This window comes from Balaenoptera borealis (genome assembly GCF_965194805.1).
Source record: "Balaenoptera borealis genome assembly, chromosome: 9".
Classification (NCBI taxonomy): domain Eukaryota; kingdom Metazoa; phylum Chordata; class Mammalia; order Artiodactyla; family Balaenopteridae; genus Balaenoptera; species Balaenoptera borealis.
The window spans coordinates 33,236,798-33,259,502 of NC_138873.1; the positions used below are offsets into that span (position 1 = coordinate 33,236,798).

General features: G+C 36.0%; 1 protein-coding gene across 2 annotated transcripts in view; it reads right to left on the minus strand.

The window, feature by feature from the left end:
• Positions 1-22,705, minus strand: part of LAMA2 (laminin subunit alpha 2) — a 626,305-nt gene that overhangs the window by 32,797 nt on the left and 570,803 nt on the right. The window contains exons 49-54 of one of the 2 annotated variants that reach the window (XM_082406303.1): positions 19,266-19,428; positions 18,442-18,586; positions 11,653-11,791; positions 9,574-9,585; positions 6,235-6,355; positions 3,584-3,760 (exon numbers count right to left, since the gene is read on the minus strand). In XM_082406303.1, the coding sequence (XP_082262429.1) occupies positions 3,584-3,760; positions 6,235-6,355; positions 9,574-9,585; positions 11,653-11,791; positions 18,442-18,586; positions 19,266-19,428 (757 nt within the window). The remainder of the gene's footprint in view (positions 1-3,583; positions 3,761-6,234; positions 6,356-9,573; positions 9,586-11,652; positions 11,792-18,441; positions 18,587-19,265; positions 19,429-22,705) is intronic. The other variant, XM_082406304.1, reaches the window with a different exon arrangement.

The window sequence follows — 22,705 nt, forward strand, 5'->3', positions numbered from 1 at the left end:
CTTAGCTTAGTTCCCTGACAGAACTGCGTATTCATCCGCTCTGAGATCTTACCTGAGAAGTTAAGACTCAGTATTTTCTTAAAAAGAGTATTTAAAGCAGCTGGAAATAGCTTTTTAATCATTTACCATTTTTGCTTGTTAGATGATGTGGAAAGTGGAGATAGTAACATAGCAGTCTCTGCAAAGCAGATTTGCAATGCTGAAAGGAACAGTTGTGCTGGCACTGGGCTTCTAACTCACAAAACCCATCAGGAAATAAAGGGTGTCAATAAAATCCCTCTCCCTTGTATTCACAAATGGACAGCTAGCTTCTGGAAATGAGGTCTGACTCCCAACCTCACGGCATTCTGAGTGTTTAGATTTCAATTCGTTCTCGGGGCTGGTGGATAGATTGCTATCAACATGCAACTTGTCTCCCACATTTAGAAAGAAGGAAGACAATTTTTCATCCACAAACAGGACTGCTTTCTTTTTGCTACTGTTACTATAGAAACAGTATGCTTTTGAGATCAGTTTATGAACCCCAGGGAGCTTGAACGCAGTCCTTCTCCCCAAAGCTGACGCTACGCTTGCTGCCTTTCTTGTGGAGCAGGGGGGTGGCACCTGATACACGGTGATCACTTGGTCCTCTGCGAGTCACCTGAGGTAGTGGAGATGGTTTCATTCAAACATCATAACGTCTCCAATAACTTACAAAATCGTCTATGCCGCAGCGTGTCCAACACAAAATGGCCAGACGATCTGGATTAGTGCTTGCCATTCATCAAAAGGGGCAACTGCCATCTACTCAATTAAAATTTTTTTAGCTGGCTGAGTTCTCAAACCCCTTTAGCAGAACATAATCACAAATGACCCTATGGGTATCAAAACTGGTAGCTTTGAAAAATAAAGTATGTCATTTAACCAGTATTGATTCTACAACAGACATGAACTATTTAACATTGTTTCCTCTTTCAGATAGCATTGACAATGAGATCTTAAAAATTAGATACTCATTATCATTAAAATGTTGAAACATTAACAGGTTATTTCTAATTTACTTTGTACTATAGTGCTTAATATTTTCTCATTTTAATTGTTTTAATGGGAACATGTTTTATTTTAAGAACTATCCTGAAATCTGATGACTCAAGTCCATTTATTTAGTTCTGATGAGGAGAAACCTGAAAACGATGGGTGGTGCTTAACTATTTGACTGTGACCTAGGAAACACATATCCTTTAGTGAAACCTATTTCAGAATGTTTGATCTGGCCCTCTTATTATAACTAGCTTATCATTTGTAGCAGTGAGAAAATAATTTTATTTTTATGATTAAAAGATAAAGGCTTTAAGAGAACAGTTATATTTTATATTTATTCAGTGCTTATGCATAGTAAAAAATGAGATAAAATACCACTTTTTCTCCCTCTACTCTTCAAAAAATATTTTTTGGTTTTTTTTCTTCCCAAAGAAATCCTTTTCTTCCCTAAGGTCAAAGGTTATCCTTTTATATTTTCTTCTAAACTTTTAAAACTTTTTTCCTTTCATATGTAAGGCTTTAATTCATTGGGAATTTATATTTCTGTCTGGCATGAAGTAGAAATTAGTTCATTTTTTTCTATATGGATAAGCAATTGCCCCAGAATCATCCACTGAAAGGGCCACTTTTTCCCTAATGATGTGCAATGCCACCTATTGCCAAATGTTGTTTCCATCTATACTTGGCTCTCTATTCTGTTCCACTGACACAGAGTTATCCATGAATTAACACCATACTCCCATGATTCAAAACTCTAGCTTCTAATGTGCTGATATCTGCTAGGACAGTCCACCAACTTATTCTTCTATTTCAGGAGTTTCTTGGGCTTTCAATCTTTGATATAAATTTTAGAATTAGCTTGTCCTGATTTACAAAAAGATAAGGTGGTATTTTCATTGAAGGTGAATCTACATATCACTTTGTGGAGAACTGATATATTTTTAACACTGAGTCTTTCCATTAACATGTTGACTTTAATAAGTAGTCTGATGTAATTTTTCAGTAAGTTTTTAAATTTTTTCCATATAGGTCTTACATTTGTTTTGTTATATTTATTCTTAAATTATATACTTGTTCTTGTACTATATTTACTTGTTCTTTTGTTATCGTATTGGCTAAGACCGATACAGTGATAATATTCATCTTTTCTTGGGCTTGATTTCATAGAAAATGTTTATAATGTTTTCCTATCAAGAAGCCCCATCCTGTTCTTAGTTTACCAAGTCTTTTTTGTTTGTTTGTTTTTAATCAGGAATGGTTGTTAAGTTTTACCAAAAGTTTTCTCTGCATTTATCAAAATGATTCTATGATTTTAGGTTTTCTAATATCAAGCCACCTTTGTATTCCTGAGATATTGCAAATTACTCATGGTAATGCATCTTTGGATTTTATTTGCCAATACAGCTGACCTTTGAACAACACGGGGCGCTGACCCTCCGCACAGTCAAAAATCTGAGTATAAATTATAGTCAGCCCTCCCTATACGCAGTTCCTCCGTATCAGATGTTCTGCATTCTCAGTTTCAACCAACCTTGGATCGTGTGGTATTGTTGTATTTACTATTGAATAAAACCCGTGTATATCTGGACCTGTGCACTTCAAACTTGTGTTGTTCAAGGGTCAACCATATTTTGTTTAGTGTTTATTTTTTTTGTGGGGGAAGAAAATAGTATTATTATATGACTACCTATTACTAAATTTTAAATGCTAAAAGTGATTTAAAAAAACATATAATCACAACACAACCTGATTTACAAGAATGCATGCATATTTAAGGCTATATTTGTAAAACACTCTGTGCTTTGGCCATGGCATACTGGTAATTCCTAAGCACCCCTTCACTGAGAAAAATGAGATTAAATGGAAAAATGTATATCTTTAAAAATGTGATTGAAAGTATTGGAGGAATATCCATGCAGTAAAGAGTTATGGTGCCTAGATCAGGACAACTAAGAGACAGCTTTTAACAGAATCAAATGGCTAGGGGGTATGAAAACTAAAGCTCACAACCCTACAAAGCAGACACTGTGCAGGCTTTATTTTAATGTCGCTAGTGTCCATGCCTGTGTTGGTTGTGTTCTCTTCACCTTCTCCTGCCCAGGTCCATTCTCTGCCTTCTCTCTGTCCAGAGAGGGTGCAGCAGGTTAGGCTCCAACAGACTGTATCACATTAGCTAGTGAAAATGGGAAACTGATCCTAAAAAAATTTAAATTTAAATTTAAATGTAAGGGACTCCATCTGGTTATCTACAGATCTGGTAGGAAATTGGACTTAGAGAGAAGATTAACACAATGTGAATGTATTTTATGCTTTCTCTCTTTATATATGCAAAACCCATATGAAATATGGATGTAAATACAAGTGTGTCTGCACCTAGAACTGACCAACAGGAAAATCCTAGTGGAGATAATTGTCCTAAGAAGATGATAGTGGAAATAAATGATGCAAATCAAAAAATATAAAAACAATTTATAAACTGTAAATGCTTCACCTGAGTCTCTATAAAATAATTATTTTATATAAGCATTAGGGAAAATGCATTATTAGCTAGGTGTGAGGGTACCTGTCCAGTTTGCCTTCGTTTTCTCCTAGGTGGCGCTGGTGTCCCTCCACTTCCCAAGAGAATAATACCAGACTCATTCTTGGTGCTGAAGGACAGGTTGATTTCTGTTCCTACATCAACAGGCACAGGGGACAGCTCTACAAAACCAGGCTTCGGGAAGCTAACTGTGTAAACGTTCTTTGGGTAAAAGGAAAGAAGGGAAGAAAGCATTAGAAATGAACATTTAAATTAATTTCTCCATCTCACTCACCCTCCTCAATGCACTCAACGTTACTATGAAATACAGTGTCATTTTAGAACACATAAAAACCCACAGTTACATGGAGAGCTTAAGAGCAACTAAAGAAATATTATTTCTAGCTGTAACTGAATTTTCTGAGCAGTTTGAGTTAAAATAAAAATTGGAGCCTCTGCTTTTATTCTAGAACTTTTGATTTGAAATATAAAAGATTATCACTGACAGGTAACATTTTCTTTTGGTTTAAATCTGTCTTGCTAAGTCTCCCTTGAAAACTCTCTAATGGATCCCTGGAATACCATCTACCAACTAATTGCTTATTTTTTATAGCTGAGTCTGACCATGGTCTCTGTCTGCATTCTTCCTCAGTGAAGAGCCCAAGGTAAAGATGTCCGCTGCTCTCAAGTATATAAGGACACTCTAGCGGAATTTTTAAAAAATCAGATACAATCTATATCTTAAAAATAAATAAACCAAATAGTTCTTAGTCTAGGTTTCTTCTCAGAATGAAAGTAGTGTCATTGTCCTTGCTGATAATATAATTAAAACAGTAACATTTTAAACGGTAACAAAGTGCAAAAGGGAGAAAGTAAAAATCACCCCCATTCCAAAGCTGTGTAGAAGCATATAGCTTTTTCTAATCCATTCATTCACGCATGCATGCATGCATGTTTTCGTTCACTCATTTTATCTTTTACACCTTGCCCTCTTGCTCTCTCCTCCTGTCTATATTTAAACTGAATCATGACAGGCACGTTCATTTGTAACTTCTCTTTCTCACTTCACATGTGGAGGACATCTCTGTCAGTAAACACAGATCTCATCATCACTTTTAATAGCAGGAGGTCATTCCACTGTATGACTGTGCTAGGACTTATTTAAGCACACCCATGGAGTTGGGCATTTAGAGTGCTTAAAACATTCATTTAAAAAGCCCTGGATTTGGCTGGAGTGAAAACAAGGAATCCTTTAATGCAGGTTATTTTCCTCCACAGTGTTTCAGGCCCAGTTAAATGTGTTGTAAAATGTACAATCTGTTTTTGATTCCAATCTTCAGATCACAGAATTCTGGATACTTCAGATAAAACTACTGTGCAGACTTTTCAATATTTATCAAATATTGAACTTTCTGCATCGTATTTTAGTTGCAAATAATTCCCAGTTATTGAAAAGTGCCTTTACAGAATCATCATTTCCACACATACAGGCTATTCATTTTCTGGACAGTTTTCCATCCTCATGTATATATCTTTTGCATGTGGATGAGAGTTAGGCTTTGGAAGATTAAAACTCTGAGTAAAAAGAGGCTAGTATGGATTCTTAGCGATTCGATTCTGTATGTACTTCCTTTTTCCTCATTCCCAAGCTTCTCAGGGTGGATGTCTATGGCTAATTCCAACTTGGAGACTGTATAACTAGGCACAGTGAAGACCCTGAAAGTTCTGTTTCAGTCTTTAAACCTCATGGCGATTTACTTTTTCTTTTTCCCCAAATCCCTTCATCTCCTATCACAATGCTTTAACATAATCTTAATTGGAGGAAGCAGCTAAAATGAATAGTTGTGTCACATCAGGGTAATTAAAAATTTGTAAGTATGATATATTTAACATTTTCTTTTTAAACAAACTCATCACTTTTAGAATTCCCATAAAACTTTTACTAATATTTGCTGATGACTGTTGTATCTTGTTTACAGATATAATAAGAGAGCAGAGCTGTGACCGGTGTTCCTCTCTCCTATGGGTCAGCCTCTACTGAAGAGTCAGTGCAAAATAGTCAAGTGGTATCAGGAAGCTTCTGGGCTGCTTTGGCAATAAAGAAAAGATACTGAAGACACCTGATAACAGGGGACTTTGCAGTCCCGTCAAAGCCAAGTCTTTGTAGATGGTTCCCACTATGTGCCATTTTCAAAGAAAAGGAGGTTTGACTTCTAAGCTGTGAACAAGATTCTATGCACTAATGATCATGGTGTAAACTATTACTTGCTATTTGTGTAAACTCCTAACCCATTTCAGAAAAATAATTTAAGGCTGCTAATAAAGCTATATAAAATACATGAAGGTAAACTAAATCTAATATAGATGACAAAAATGAGGAAAAGAGAAAAGTAGTGTGGGAAAGGAAGAAGCAACCAGAGAAGAGATTAATATTAAAAATACATGCTATGAAGTGCTGTACATGTGGGAAACCGGTTCACAATTTGGGGTCTCTATAATACTGTTCTCCTAAGTTCAGTTGATCATGAAAACTTACAGAAGTACTTCAATCTTGCTTTATTATTTATGCATAGCTAAGACTAGGGTCAGTAGGAATTTAAAATATATTAACAAGGACTGGTCCCCGTAATAGACCCAACCTAAGTAAGTGAAATCTGATGTGAATGTATTTAGGAAGTCATTAAGAAGAGACCAACCTCCAGTGAACATCCTTTGGTAACACCAACATAATCAGGGCTGCTAAGTATATTATATGGAGTTCTTGAAATTTCAATATCTTTGAGGCAGCCAGAATATTTCTTCAAATTTACTTCCGGCCTGTTGAAAAGTTAAATGGAAAACAAAAGCAATATCATTAGGGCAATGGCGGTATAGTGTGTGTGCCTAGTGGATGAAAGCCATATGGAGCAAAGTGCTGCACAGGCAGGCACGTCTCTCAGACTGTGCACATGCGCACACACACACCCAGCAAACTATGCTTCCCGAATTGCTGCACAGGCAGGCACGTCTCTCAGACTGCGCACACACACACACGCACGCACCCAGCAAACTACGCTTCCCGAATTTCTGCACAGGCAGGCACGTCTCTCAGACTGTGCACACGCGCACACAGGTACCCAGCAAACTATGCTTCCCGAATTTCTGCACAGGCAGGCACGTCTCTCAGACTGTGCACACACACACACGCACGCACCCAGCAAACTACGCTTCCCGAATTTCTGCACAGGCAGGCACGTCTCTCAGACTGTGCACACGCGCACACATGCACCCAGCAAACTACGCTTCCATTAGCTCCTGGTTGGATAAGTGGATATGAGCACCATCCTGCACAAGGAGTCTTTATGTAGTTCTTCTTCCTCTCCTTTAAAAAAATAATCTCACCTATTGCATTTAAATACAAGGTACAGGAATGAACTGACTTCTTATGAAGTGCTTCATATGCATAATGAAATGTGTTTCTTTTTTTCCAACAAAGGGCAGAACTTGTATGGGACAGCATAATCAAACTACATACCGACAAAGTTAAATAAAATTTTGCTCAAAATTAAAAAAATATCTGCAAACATTGATTTTGAAAAGATAATATTTTCATTGAGACTGTTTTTGGGGGGGTGGTTAGCTGAAGAATAAGATAATGTCATATTTCTCTTTAAAGATTTTAAGTCAAATAAAACCTGAGAAACATTCTTTTGGATTACATAGTCTAAAAAAAAGATACTTTAAGATTAAGTTTATAGATTGACCCTAAAGTCCTTATCCTGTATTGCAGCAGTAACAAAATAAAGCAACCAAAGTCATGAAACATACATTTAATTTTTCCAATAAGGTTGAAAGTGGCTTCAATACCCAAATGACGCTTGAATGTTTACTTTTTGCTCACTACTTCTTAAAAAGGGATAAACATGCTAGCACGTAGTAAGTGCTCAATAAACATAAGCTAGCAGGATGTTAATGGTGATGACACCTCTTTCATCTATAGCAGCACTGTCCAGTAGAACTTTCTGTGATGATGGAAATATTCTTTTCTGCACTGTCCAAATCAGTAATTAGTAGCCATATATGGCTGCTGGCACTTGAAAAGTAGTTTGTGCCAATGAGAAACTGAATTTTTATTGTTATTTATTTATTTATTTATTTTTTTGGCGGCACCATGCGGCATGCAGGATCTTAGTTCCCCGACCCTGGATCAAACCCGTGCTCCCTGCATTGGGAGTATGGAGTCTTAACCACTGGACCACCAGGAAAGTTCCATTTTTAAAAAAATTTTCTTTAAATTTAAATAGCCACTGTGGCTAGTGGTTACCATATTGAGTAATGCAGGTCAACAACAATAGAAAAAGTAATACTTTTTTTTGATGCTAATAAGCAACTCTAAAAACTGTCCAGTCAACACCAAGATATTATATTTATTTGGATAATGATTAATTCTCTCCTCACTGTCCCATGGTGGCAGGATTCCTTTTTTTGTCTTAATAAAAAACACATGACATGAGGACAAACAGGTAGGAAAGCAAATCAGACCCTGGGAGTTTGTATCAGGTGATTTATGTCATGCTGGGTATTTGTTCTATTTGTTTCTCTCTCTCTGGGACTGTTTTATTTTCTTTAATCATTTCCACTTGTTCCAAAGGTCTTCCCCTTCTGTTCAGTCAGCTGGTCATTACAAAAAACATGCCAACTAGAGAGTGAGAATCTTGTTTATATTCTTCTTGTATAAAGTGAAGGAAATGGGTGAACTTCATTCTCAGTGTTCATTTGCTTCCATGTTCGCTTAGAGGAAGACTGATTTATCACAAGTTTCTCAGAGGTCTTATCAATAAAATAAATCACTCCTACAAGTTATGCACTTCATTGTTTCAGGGAAATACAAAGAATCATTTCAAAACACAATGATTTAGCAAGCTCGACATTATGAAAATCACAGGGTATAAGTAATCACATATGGTGATCAGATTCCTAATGAAAACCGCAGGCCACTGTTTCCTCTGTTTGCCTCAGAGGCAAAATTACAAAGCTACACAATGTCATTCCAGAGTTTTATTAGCATATATTTTCACTGAAAGCCAGCCTCTGCTTTTTAGCCGTCTCAGCAAACAGCACTTGATTGGTCTTATAACTGTATCGTGATTAAACAACTTGGATTGTTTTTTACACACTTTCATTTCTATATAGTCTAGCTTCTGGTATTAAAAGTCTAGACTTTGCTTTAAAAATTTCTTGTATCAGCTCAGCTTCATTATGTCCTTTCGGGAAATTTGGCACCATTAGGTTTTGAAATACCAAAACACTCAGCTGTAGCTCTAGCCAGGGTTTGATCAGCCACTTACAGAGGCCTGCTGCTTACAACTTCCACGCTAAAACCTCCTGCCTACAAATAGGAACTGAAATGCTCCTGAGAAGCTAGGCTGACTGTCCGCAAGCTTCCTCGTCATTAATGCAAACACTTGTTTTACATATAGTATTTCCAGAGAAATACTGACTCCATAGCTAAACTCTAAATAAACATGGCAAGAAAGCAGCAGCTTTGTCAAGAGGTGCAAGGGCCATGTTAACGCTTGCATATTTGCAGCCTTGCAAAAAGCAACCAGGCGGTAGTACGCATTTGGGAGCACAGGTTGATTGTTGGGCAGACAGTACGGTACCTGGGAGACCAGAGTCTGAGGTTCAACCCAAGAGACCAGTTTGTTCCCCAGAACTAGATTTCGCCCATAAACCTGGCCAGCTGCCCTTAGCATGTGCTGCTGCATGTGTGCACCTGGCGGCGCTGTGCGTGGGCGGTTGAACAAATAAGCAGAGCGACTTTGTCATCACGGCTGGTGAACAAGTCAAATTGCAGTGATGGTGGGTAAGCAGCAGCATTTTTGTAAGCAAAGGGCAGCATGTGAACTATCTCAGAATGCATTACTTGTTCGTGAAATGTACTGTGAATAAAGCTGCATAGGTGTCACTCCGCTTCTGCATCACTGCTTTATCTAAGAAGCCACATTTACCCAACCCATGCACTTGAAGAAGGCATGCATAAATTTAAATTTTACCTTGCTTTCATACTAGGTCAAAGGGAAGAGAAAGAAAATGATTTACTTATAATTGCATTTTCATTTAGTAAAACAACAGACTTTAATTATAAATCTTTTAAAAAAGAAAGCATTTCATAGAGATCCACAAAGGAAAGGAATATAAAACACCAACAGAAAAGAAAACAGACATATACCCTTGACTACAGTGAAAATAGAGTCCAACGGTGACCATCTCCCACACTATTCTCTTGGAAATTTTTAATTTTGGAATTGAATTTAAAGCACTCATATTTATCATTCTTACAAATGGGAAAATGCACAAGTGTTGCTATGCTGTAGTGTTCATGAGTAGCCTGTAAGGAGAGCTTATTGCCTCTTTGAACTTAATATACATAAAAATAATTCATGTTCATCACATCTTTTGCACTTTATCATATTAAGATCCTGTTTGTAGGCAAAATTACAGCTAACTATGAATGCATGGCTCCTTGACTAGTCACAAATATATGTCTAAAGATTGTTTTGAAATAATGAGCCATGCCATAGAAATATGATAATTATGAAATGCTGTGCTGTGAGAGTAAAAATATCTTGGCAGTAAAGACTCATCAGGTATGTAGTCTGCAAACTAATACATAAACCCATCACAATGAAGTTAACATATACACTTTTGTAGATAATTCCTAAAAATCACTTTATGGTAATTAAAGCTACATTATCACAAGAATAAATGAAGCCACCTTTGGATAGCCTTATTTTGGCTACATTTAATTCACTCCTAGAGAATTTAGTTAGTGATCTTGCAAAGTAAATCTTAGCCTTGAACAATTTGCTGGATCCCTAGTATTTAAATAGCACCTGAAACATAGTATTGATAGATGCTCATCAAACAGCTGTTGAATGGATAAGTGGATTTTGGAGTAATAACTATGCCACTATTCAAATACATTTAATCTGCAATGATTTTTCTGACCAGACACTTTAAATCTATATTCCTAATACAAATGCAATATCATGTAGGCGAATGCAGAGCCAGTTTATCTGCACCATTAAAGCTTATCAACTTATACCCTTGATAGACTGGTAACTGGACAGGTGCCTGGTTTACGAGTTTAGATACAGAGAGGAGCAAACCTCAGTCTGCATACTCGCTATCATAAAATGATACTGAATTTCCACTGCTCATTGGAGAAATATGAAAATAATTGACCACCGTACTTTTCAGTTATTCTGAGACCCTTCCTATCGTAATGTGTTTTTTTAGAGTAGAAACACCTAGACAGGACTTTTGCAACCGTCAAAAGCTAACAAACTAAACAAAACAAAAATTAAAAACATGGTGGTCTGTATTTATAGTAAACTCTTACGGGTTAGCCAAATCAATTCATCCCATTCTAATTAGATTTAATTAATATTTATTGAGCACCAAATACTCTATAACTTGTATTTCTTATAAGTTTGTTTTATAACAAGAAGCAAACTAATTAAATACCACATGAAATATTTTCTGACACTTTTTAGTTACTTCTATTAATTTTTTGAACTAGTTAAACAGCGAGCTAAATATATCTCCCTATCTGCTCTCTAAAAAACATAACGTGAAATTTTGAAAAATGTTGACATGGGCACGAGAATAACTAATACCACTTTAGCATCAGGCATATGGAAAAGTTCCAATACTATTATCATGCTTGTGCTTAGCCATAAAATAGGTTATACTCACAGTGTCCTGGAACACTGACTAATTTTCAGAACACTAAGCAATGTCAGTGCACCATTATCTCCAATGAATGTGCAAGGAGAAAGGCAATTACATTCAACTCCAGTTTCCACCTTTAATAACTTATATAATTCTTTTCATCCGGTGACTGTAAGGGAAACAGTAATTCCCATCCATCTCTTCAACAAAGATATCAAATTAATCTTTAGTTTTTAAATCCTGGTGTTATTGTAGCATGCAACATGAATTTTTAGATTAGGCCTTTCTGCAACTAAAGGTTATGACATTCCTGTTGTAATTAAACTTCACAACTCTAGTAAGCATAGTGGCCATTAAATTAAAACTTAATCCTTAGCTCTAAATATACACCAAATTACCTCAAATTTCTCAGTGTTGGCAGACCACCAAAATATATTTTGTCATCTGCTTTCAAGTCAAGACCGAAGTTGTTTCCAGGAGATGAAGTTGCTATGTTCTCCTCCTGGTTAGTATCTATATCTACAATTGATATGTTGGCTGCAAAGGAAAGAGAAAGTTTCACTTTTTATTTGCGCAATACCAACCACATCTATATCATCACTGTTCCTTCAGGATAAATTTACTTTAATTCTCAAATTAACATTGACTTTCTCAAGCACATATACTATATACAGCTATTTAATAACTGCAGAAACAACAATAACATCAATAAATACATTGTTAAACGATCCACAAAGAAAGCATGAAAATAATAGCCTGAACACCAGTGAAGGCAAACTAATCAAGATGAAAGAAAGAAGTGTATATGGACAGCAGAGAACCCGTTGACATAGTTTTCCATAATATAGATAGTTAGAAAATAGAGTAAGATAATTAACTAATGCTAAGATAAATATCTAATTAGAAATTAGATTAGTAATTAGAAATATACAGAATTTGTGGTTCCTTCTGTAAATTTCAGTATCCACAGAAGTACTGGGGTTTAAGCTCATCCACAAAGTGATGTGGATGAGATGGCTGTGCACAGAAGTGGAGAGATGGGAATGTTTGTTTTGCAAGATGATGGGATCCACATCCATTGTAAATTACATTTTAGTTGGGGGCTGCTCAGTGTTTTGAGAGAGGTACAGTCTTCATGCCTTGTTGCTTTCTCTCAGGTCTCTAAAGGTTCTTCCAGTATGACGAGGATAAGAATTCAGAAATAGAAAGGAAAAAGGAAAAAAGAGAGGCTCTTCTCTGTTTAAACTGCTTTGTTCAGAGAGCAGATGGGAACACTTTATCTCATTGATTTTACCCTCTTCATTCTTAAAAGTCAAGCTAGGCTCCTTCTGAATTATGTGCTTTCTCACCATAATATTTGTCTAGGCCCAGCCTTTAACTGCTAAATATATTTTGGATCCTTGATGCATATTGAGGCATTGGTTCATTAACATGACAAATTTGGCCTCTAAATCTTTGCCTGATATAAGATCTGAATTAGCAAGGGTCTAAAAATGGCCACTTGAACCAATGGATTATAAGGGCATTTCTAAATGTTTATTCTTTGGAACACTAGTTTCTTGGATGTTCCTGGTTCAAGTAAATATGACAATCACTGGGTTAAGCAAAATTAAACATATGTCTTAATTTTATAGCTGCCCATATCTTTCAACATGCTAATATGTAACGTGATGCTCCAAAAGAGGGACACAGAGCACGAAGTATTTCCCAAATTTGTTTGACCTTGGAACATTATTATTTTCTCTCAACTCATCATCTTTTAGAAGAGTGTTCTTTGAAAAATAAAAGAACTATCAAACCTGAAAATTCCATTGTAATCTGTAGTCCTTCCATTTCAAAAGAAGTATTTTCAATAAAACCAAACATAATTGCCTTATAAAAAATGTCCAAAATAAAATACCTAAACCTATTAACACCTCAAATCCTCAAAGCAGAATTTTGTAAAAATAAACAAACAAAAAATACCTCAAAAATAAGTTCCCAATTAAAAAAATATTCAGCAAGCTAAGATTTAAAAAATTAATTACTTTCTAGCACATATTAATTTCATACACACATATCTTTTTGACCAGACTAGTGGCTGAAATAAAAAAGATTTACGAAACTGTTTTCCAAACTTTTCCATACATATTCTTTTTTATCCAGATCAGCAAAAAAGTTTTCATATAGGGCTGTTGACTGGAACATGAAAATAGCCTTTTTTTCTACAGACCTGGTATGTATTTTAATGGTGTCTGTGAAAATGAGATTCTTTCTCTATCACAGGCAAGCCAGAGACTGGAGGTAGCTTTCCTTCTTATCCCTGAGTGAATATATGCATTTTTAGAAATCATTCTAAGAAAAACTGATTAAAAAGCAGAAACACAATTGAACTGAAACTCACTGGCCCAAGTGTTAGCTTCGATAGAGAGACAGAGGATGGCATATTTTTACTGATTTAAAGGAAGGACTCTACCCTTTCCTTTATGAGTGATAGCAATGAAGTGGGTTCTGCTATGGAATGCTAACACTTGCTTTTATTTCTTGCCCTAGAAATTATTTCTTCCCTTATAGAATAGCCATTAACATAAAATTTTAGAGTTGATGAGTTCAGACATCATTTATGGGTAAGCAGGGAAATAAGGGTTTTATTAAATACTAGACACAGAGTAGGGGCTTAACAAGTATTTTATAATCAATGCTATAAAGGAGTTGTTATAAAGGAATTGTTTTTACTTTGGTAATTCTTGTCTTTTCTCTCTTAGTCCATTGAAAATCTAAATGATCAATCTTGCATCCATATCAATGCACTTGGGGGGATAGGGAGCACTTCTATCAGTGACTGTGGTTCCACTAACTGTCTCTCAGGGAAGGTGGGGAATCCCTCCTGAAGGAGTGTATTTGAATTTCAAGGGACAGTGCTTTTACAAACTAGCTGAGAATAAAGCAACTAATCTGGTATCTGAAAAGGAGCAATGGTCTTACTCAAATTCCTATCCCACTGTTCCATGGATGCTGATCTTAATGCTAAAATCCACAGTGCCCTCCCTACATCCAAACCCAATGGGGTCCTTTGATCCTTATCTTAATCCATATCTATGCAGTATGTGAGGTTAAAATTTCCATCCTTCTAGAATTTTCCTTTTTGACTTCCATAATGCCAACTTCTCCAAGTTCTCTTGCCTTTCCAACCTCATTCTCAGTCTCCTTCCCCAGGGCCTATTTCTTTGAACACTTCTGAAATGTTCATGTTCCCTAATGTGCTTTCATTTGGCCACTTGTCATGTTTCAGCTCTCTGGGTAGCTCAAGTTTATATTTACTTACCATATGTTGACAACTCAGAAATATATATGCCTGGACCTGATTTTTGCCTAAACATCCACATTCAACAGGTGAGTCACTATATACCTCCCCAGTTGATATTCCAAATTAAAATGGTTCTCTTTTTCCTCCCAGATCTGTATTATTTATTTTATTTGGTGGCACTAAGACTCCCACCCAATCTCCTAAATTAGAGTCATCCTTTCTCGTCACCATTCCACATCTTACCAATCAACAGCCCTACTAATCTCATCTCCTAAATAACTCTAATATCTGTCCTTTTTAAAATTTTTTTAATTTATTTTTTCTAATCTTTAATTTTTATTTAATTTTTGCCACGCTGCATGGCTTGAAAGATCTCAGTTCCCCGACCAGGGATCGAACCCAGCCACGGCAGTGAAAGCCTGGAATCCTAACCACTAGGTCACCAGGGAACTCCCTCTGTCCTTTTTTTTAAAAAAACACTTTTATCGAAGTAAAATTGACATAGCATAATTTGCCCATATTTAAAATGTACAATTTGACAAGTTTTGAGATGTCTATACATCCATGAAATGATCACAGTCAAGAAATGAACACATCCGTCACCCCAAACGTTTCCTTTTGCCTCTTTGTCATCCTTCCTTCCAGTCCCTCCCCACAAAACCCAGTCAATAAATATCCTCTATCGGCTTTCTGTGACCATATGTTAGTTTGTGTTTTCTATATAATTTCACATAAATGCACTTTTTTGTCTGCCTTCTTTTACTCAGAAAAATTATTTTGTTATTAATCCATTTTGTGTGCAAATTAATAGTTCATTTTTTTTAACCACTAAATACTATTCCATTGTGTGGATGTACAACAATTTGTATATCCATTCACCTGCTGATGGATGTTTATTTTTTGTTTTTTGAGTATCACAAATAAAGGTGCTATGAACCTTCTGGTACAAGTCTCTGTATGGATATATGCTTTCACATATCTTAGGTGAATACTTAGGAGTGGAATGGTTGTTTCATATGACAGGTCTATATTAAACCTTTTAAGAAACTGCCAACCTGTTTTCCAATGTGGCTGTACCATTGTACATCCTCGTCAGCAGTGTATAAGAATTCCACTTGCTTGACATCCTTGGCAGCCCTGGGTATGTTCAGTCTTTTTTTTTTTTTTTTTTAATTATTTATGTATTTACTTATTTTTGGCTGTGTTGGGTCTTCGTTTCTGTGCGGGGGCTTTCTCTAGCTGCGGCGAGCGGGGGCCACTCTTCATCGCGGTGTGCGGGCCTCTCACTATCGCGGCCTCTCTTGTTGCGGAGCACAGGCTCCAGACGCGCAGGCTCAGTAGTTGTGGCTCACGGGCCTAGTTGCTCCGCGGCATGTGGGATCTTCCCAGACCAGGGCTCGAACCCGTGTGCCCTGCATTGGTAGGCGGATTCTCAACCACTGCGCCACCAGGGAAGCCCTGTTCAGTCTTTTTAATTTTAGACATTCTAGTAACTGTATAGTGGTATCACATTGTGGATTCATTTTGCATTTCCTTACTGTCAAATCCCACTGCAACTCTTATTTCAAGCCATCATTCATCTGTCTGAACTACTATTGTACCTAATTGGTCACCCTGCTTCCAGTTTAATCTGAAAATTTACATTTCTTATTTCTCCTTTCTCTGATTATTTCCTTATAGCTCCCTTTGTGGGCTCTTCCTTTACTATACTGCTTCAATATTGCTGTTTGCTCAAGGGCTTTGGATCACCTTATTCTAGATATGACTGTTTTGTTTTTCTCATCTCTATTAAGGTGCAATGATTTAAAACATGAGGATGCTTTGTAGCTATCCATCTCTGCCCCACAACTCTGCTAATCCTCAGATACATAACTAATTGCCTGTCAATTACACAGCTTCCCTAGGTTGCTAAGGATACTAAGAGTACCTTTAATACAGCATGTCCAAAATAGAACTCAGCATCTTTTCTAAAAAACTATGCTGCATTTTTCTTGTATCCAAGAGCTTGGTAAATGGCACTGACATATTCTTTGTTATTTTAAGAAAAAAAAAGGAATCATTTCTGATCTCCTTTTTAAAAAAATCTTACTCTCTGCATTGAGCATATCATAAAGCTCAATTTTAAAATGCTTAATATCTTTCAACTCCATTCTTTCCTATCCATTCTCATGGTTCCCTTCTCCTTGCTCCTCCCTTGGTTTTCCTGCAGACTGCAGGAGCATCTGAAATTGTCACCATCTACCCTCCAGGTTGCTGCTAAAGAAACTTTACTAAAACACAAATCTGATGGTGTCACATTCTTGATTAAATCTCTTAGTAGTTCCCTAATGATTTCAGGAAGAGTTGAAACTCATTAGTTTAGCTCATAAGGCCCTTTATAAACTGACTCTGCATTCTCTCCAGCTTCATCTGATAATTTTCTGCCAACATTCATCCTGTTAGCCTATGGATTGACTTGTAGTTCCTGAAGCATTTCCCAAAGTGTGTTCAGCCAAATGCTAGTATGGCATGGAAGGATTTTGGTGATCAAAGAAGTTTGGGAGGTGTTCGATCAAACAGAGTTAAACATTCTTCTTAACTACTGTGCTGAGCCTCTAACACGCAAATGTGACTTACTTGGGAACAATGTATACAGATAACAGTATTCCAATTTATTTTATGAGTGCAAAACCAGTTTTTGTCCAAACCGAGGCGTTTCTCCAGGGTTTCCTATTCCAAGGAAAAGCAGTTGGAAAACGATGTACAATGATGTATTATGCTCACTGACGCCTTGAGGCTTTCATACAACGTTCACCTCTCTGAATTGCCCAAAGGGGCTTTTCACCCAGAGTACTCCTCAGCTCCTGTTCATGCCTCAGGGCGCTCCCTTGGGGGCTGACCTCTGGGTTTGACTTTGACATTTCTCTCTTCTGAGATTGCTAGCCTGCTATACAGATCTCTACATGGCAATTAGATTTCTACTCTCTAACCGTTGATTGAGTTGTCTATCTCCCCCTTTAGACTGCAAGTTCCATAAAGACAAGGACTTATCATAGACTTCACTTAGTTCTTGCAGAGTATTTACTTAGTTCTTGGCAGATATTTGTTAAGTGCAGGAATGAAAGATGGTGCAAAGTTATACCTAAATTTTCATGAAATGTCACACTGGCATGTTCAAAATGAATTAAGTCTAATTATATAAACAGAAGAATCTAAGTTTCATTTGCAGATATTGGTAATGCCATAGTACATAGAATTAGCGGAATTATACTAAGATAAAAATAGCAGCCCACAGAGACCTAATAGGCTTGGATTTCTGTCTTGGTTGTGAGATCTTATGTATATATGTCTGGGACCACATATAAGTTGGAGTCTACACTTTCCTTTCTGTAAACCAGAACAAAATACCTGCTTCATAAGCAAATGAAATAATGTTTGTGAAAGTGTTTTGAAAATGTCCTGGAATAATAAAAATGTTACATTATTATTATTAACTTGCACACATACAAAGTTTTGGCATTTTCAAAAAGTAAAGAACTGGTAGCTGTGCTCTATCATCCCTACAAATTCTACCTGTGGGCCACTCTAAAGGCAACATCTTGGCAAAATGGGAAGAAAAGGAAAGCACACAAGTTTTTCAAATCTACTACAGGATATAATTTTACAAGTTGTAAGACAGTTTTATGCTTTCAAATTAAGCTCTCAGTTTCAAAAGAAAATGACAGAGAACCATTTGGCTCTTCAATCAGTCATGTCTAACCCAAACCACCTATAAGCTAAGCCAAAGAAATGACTGTATCAATTTTTCACAGAATTTGTGAGTACCTAAAATAACAGACAGGGTCTTCCTCATGATTAGGTACGTGGGAGCTTTGGATAGCATGATTAAGGCTCTGAGTGCATTATTACTATAGAAACTCACCTTGTTTTTGAATTCTTGACAAGGTGAATGATTTCCATTTCCCATCATTATGGTTTTGATTGCTGACAACGGAAGCCATTCCTGAACCCAGATCATAGCTGACTTTTATGTGCCCATCAGTGAGCTCTACACTCATGAAATCTTTCTATTAATAGAGTAAAAATACACCAGTGATTAGATACACAGAGAAATATATGGGTATTCATTTTCTTTGTGGAGTTTATAATAGGGCTTTATGGCTAAATTACTGAATGTGTTGATCTGTAATTGAAATCCATTTTTGGATACAGAATTGGTGTTACTATTTTGTGAATGTTTGTGGGTGTGATATTATGGTGCAAATGGTCACAACCAAATTACTAGGATGTATCCTTTTATGACAGGAGTAAAAGTGGGTTCCTTTGAAAACATATTAAGCAAACTAAAAAGTACATTTCCTGAAAGAATTTACTAAGAAATATTGACCTGGAAAAAATAATGAGGCTATTTAGAACCACCTTTTGACTTAGGTCTCTAGAAGAAGAGTAAGGAAGTAGTTTTTCTGCTGCACGTTTCCATACCGGGGGAATCTTTACTGGGTGCTTCTCTTAAAGGATTATAAGGGAGTTATACTGAAAATAAATAAAAATTAAATTGTGTCTGTAATTAAAGTTACTGATGGAAATATATAAACACTATGCACCACTCTTGGCTATTACACAGCCATCCCAGACTCCTTTGAACAATAACTGATAATTCAACAAAACTGATAACTGCATTGGAACCTTACAAAAAAGAAGCAAACATATTTTCAGTCATGAAAGATCAGCTGTGCAAATCTTTACCAGGTCTCGTGTGGCAAGGTACATCAGGAGAGCATTTGAAGAAAATGTCCTGAACTTGAACATGACAGTAGAGATGTTGGGGTACCAACGAATGGGGCGGCTGACTAATGCATAGCCTTCTCCATCAAACTGAATAGTCCCCTCACTATCTTCTACCTGTGGACTGAAGAGAGACATTTCACATGAATCAGACGATGTCTACTTGGTCCATCAGTATTCAATACATCACACTGTCTTCTGAGACTGGACTGTAGGCTGTTGTAGGGCAGGAACCATCCCAGATATATCTTCCATCCTTCCCATTCTCTCCAGCTCCACTGCCACCATCAGACCAAGTAACCACCATCTCTCACCTGACTTCATTAGGTGTTCAATAACTAGGTCATTGATGTTTTAAATGCTTTTGCTGAAGTGCTTGGTGGCTAGTTATATTAGTGTTTAAGTGTATTTTAGTGGTGTGAACTAGTGGGATTTTGGAATGGGCTGAGAATGCATTATTACATTTCCCAAATACATAACATAATAGGGAGTAGGGGTTGGCTGAAGAGTGAAGGTGGTTGAAAGGTACTAACTTAAAGTTGTAAGAAAAAAAAAGCCGTACCAGGATATAGGCTTCTATTCTCTGAACTCTTGCTATGCAGTAGGTTTTTCTGGGACAGATTAGATTCAGATAATGAAGGGTTCCTCTAACTATGTGTGTTTGTTGATCTGTCTTCTTCACCAGGATGTAAGCTCTATGAAACCAAGTAGAGATTATGGGCCAGCCTCCATGCCAGGCACAAACTCAGCATCTAGTGTGGTACTTGGCTAATAGCAGAATCTGGTAGATATTTGTGGAATGAAAGGAATATTAGTAAAGCAAATTGCCTCACAGAGAATATATGTTCAATCAATATTGGTTGAATAATTAATGAATATCTAAGATAAGTCTTATAAATATAACATTTAAAAAGATTTTTTTCAAATGAAAAGTTATCATCTATCTATCTTATCTAATTGATGTTAACAGAGTAAGTTTTGATTGTGGAGATATTTTTAATCTTTAAATATCTGCGTATTAGCTTATATTTGAATCTGTGAAATTGGAGTGTTGTATTCACTTGAGAAAAGAGAGGAGATATGAGAAATATTATAGTAATCTCATAAAATAACAAGAGGTTAGAATAGTATTTGTATGCAATCTTGGCTAATGAGAAAAATAATAGGGTATAAACATTAATGGCCTCGAGGAGGAGGAACTGTTACACCTTTTAGACAAGTTGGCTTTCTCTCTGTTTCTGGAAAAGGAGAAATAAAACTGAAGACAAAAGGAAGGGAAGAGTCTTAACTATGCATTTCACAGTCAGGTTTTTGTAAATTTAAGATATATCTAAATAGGTATAAGATCAGATGATGCCATATATATATTTTTTCTAATGTACACTTAAAAGATGCTTTTTCAATATTCATGAAAAGTGTTCACTGAAAGTTTGAGGGACTAAATCAGCCTATTAACAATATAATTTATGTGAATAAATCAGCTGAATAATTTTGGCCTTCCTTCATCATTATAACAAATCCATTAAAATCTAGAGCACCACATTTGGGATAAGAAAATGTAATGTAGCATCTACTAAGGAGAAGTTCCATGAGGTTCTCAAATCCTAGGATTCTGCATTATATACTGCCATGCTACCAGTGACAATAGGAACTAGATGAATATGGAAGTTTAGTATATTAATATTTCATCATTGTTTCAGTGTTCAGCTAAATATATTTTACGAGTAGCAGTTTTTTTCCCCTATTTTAATCTTAATGTGATTTTTCAGAAGTTTAAGAAAAATAAGATACACTTTTTTTATAGCCCTGACAGATAATCCTTTCTAAAACATTACAAAAATTATATCCTTTCTACTGACTACTGAATAAATGCAAATTTCTAAAACTGACATTCCAAGATCTTCTACAAAATGTTCTTAGTCTATGTCTTGTAGCCTTGTCTATTTCATCTCCCCCATTTTATCATTTCTGCTCTAAAAGTGCAACCATTAATTTTATGTTAAAATGTGTTATATGTTCTCCTGAAAAGAAAACAAACACCAGGAGTTCTAAAATATTTTTCCTAAAATTACCAAGGCTTATGGAAAAATAGGGCTAGGGCAAGCCACTCAAAACTTATGTGACTTTGTAATCAGAGCACTCACAAAAACAGTAACATTCTTGATCAAAATATTAGTATAATTCAAAAAGGTATATTAGGAATTTTAAAAATAAGGAATTATTTCAGTAAATGTAGAACTTTAGCCTATTATAATTATATTAATTCATATAATACTTTATATAATGAAGGCCTAAGATCTTTGCAGAATTGATAATTAGTGATGCTACAGTCTTAACACATAATATGCACTGCTGAAAGGACATTTAAATGCTTTAGACGTTTGTTTGATAATAAGCTTTGGAAAAGTCTACTTAGAAATTTACCAAAGAAATGTTTACGGAAAAGTTGGTGTTGATTTGTGAGTAGCAGAATATTAATGTAGACCTCATTGTCCTTGTATTGAAAGAATTTTACAGACAACATTCTATATTAGATGTTACAGAAGATTATTAACAAAACCACTTTAAACTATGAATGGATCAGGCTTTCAAACTGTCCTCAATGCCATACTGAAAAGTCCATGATGACCAAAAAAAGTAGAAAGATGAAAGTTAAAACTTTTGGAGAGGGAATATTTTTGGGCTACTTTCTTCTATAAAACTCTAGAGATGTTGAGAAGAAAATGTGAAGTATACTCTGCTACATTAATGGAGAATTTAGGTCCTAACAACGTACATGTTCCCTTTAAACTGGAAATAAAAAATATAAACTCCTTAGCACCTAATGACGTTAGAGTTACTATGTATATATATTAAGCTTCCAGGTATTTAAATTTTATAGCTTTAACTAAGTAAAATTAAAATTGTTGTAGGCTCAGATGATCAGTGGGCTTTAAGTTTTTTATGCAGAGAAATCCTCTATTTCTTCTTAATTGTTTTACATCCTCTATTCAGGTTTATATAAGAATATTTATATATGCTTTATATGCTTTTTAAATATTTTTGAAATCCAACATTCTAACCTCTATCTTATAATTAATGATGTTTATTATGAAACTTTCTCCTGGCTTATCTTGACCTCTGCTTCTTAAGCAGAATCTTCAAGTCCCATGGGTTTCCACTTGAAACTCTTACATGATGCTATGTGTCATTTGAAAAATCCTGTAGGAGAAAAAACCTGCAGTATCGTTCTATATTTTGTTGTAAACACAAGCAGAGTGAATCCAGGCTCTGAGAGGCCTGAAGCTTAATCAGTTTAGGGAGACCTTTCCTTAAGTAAAAATAAATGATGACTACAGAATAGCCACAGACACGCAACACCTCCTGAACATGAAGGTAAGCTGGAGTGGAAGGAGATAGTA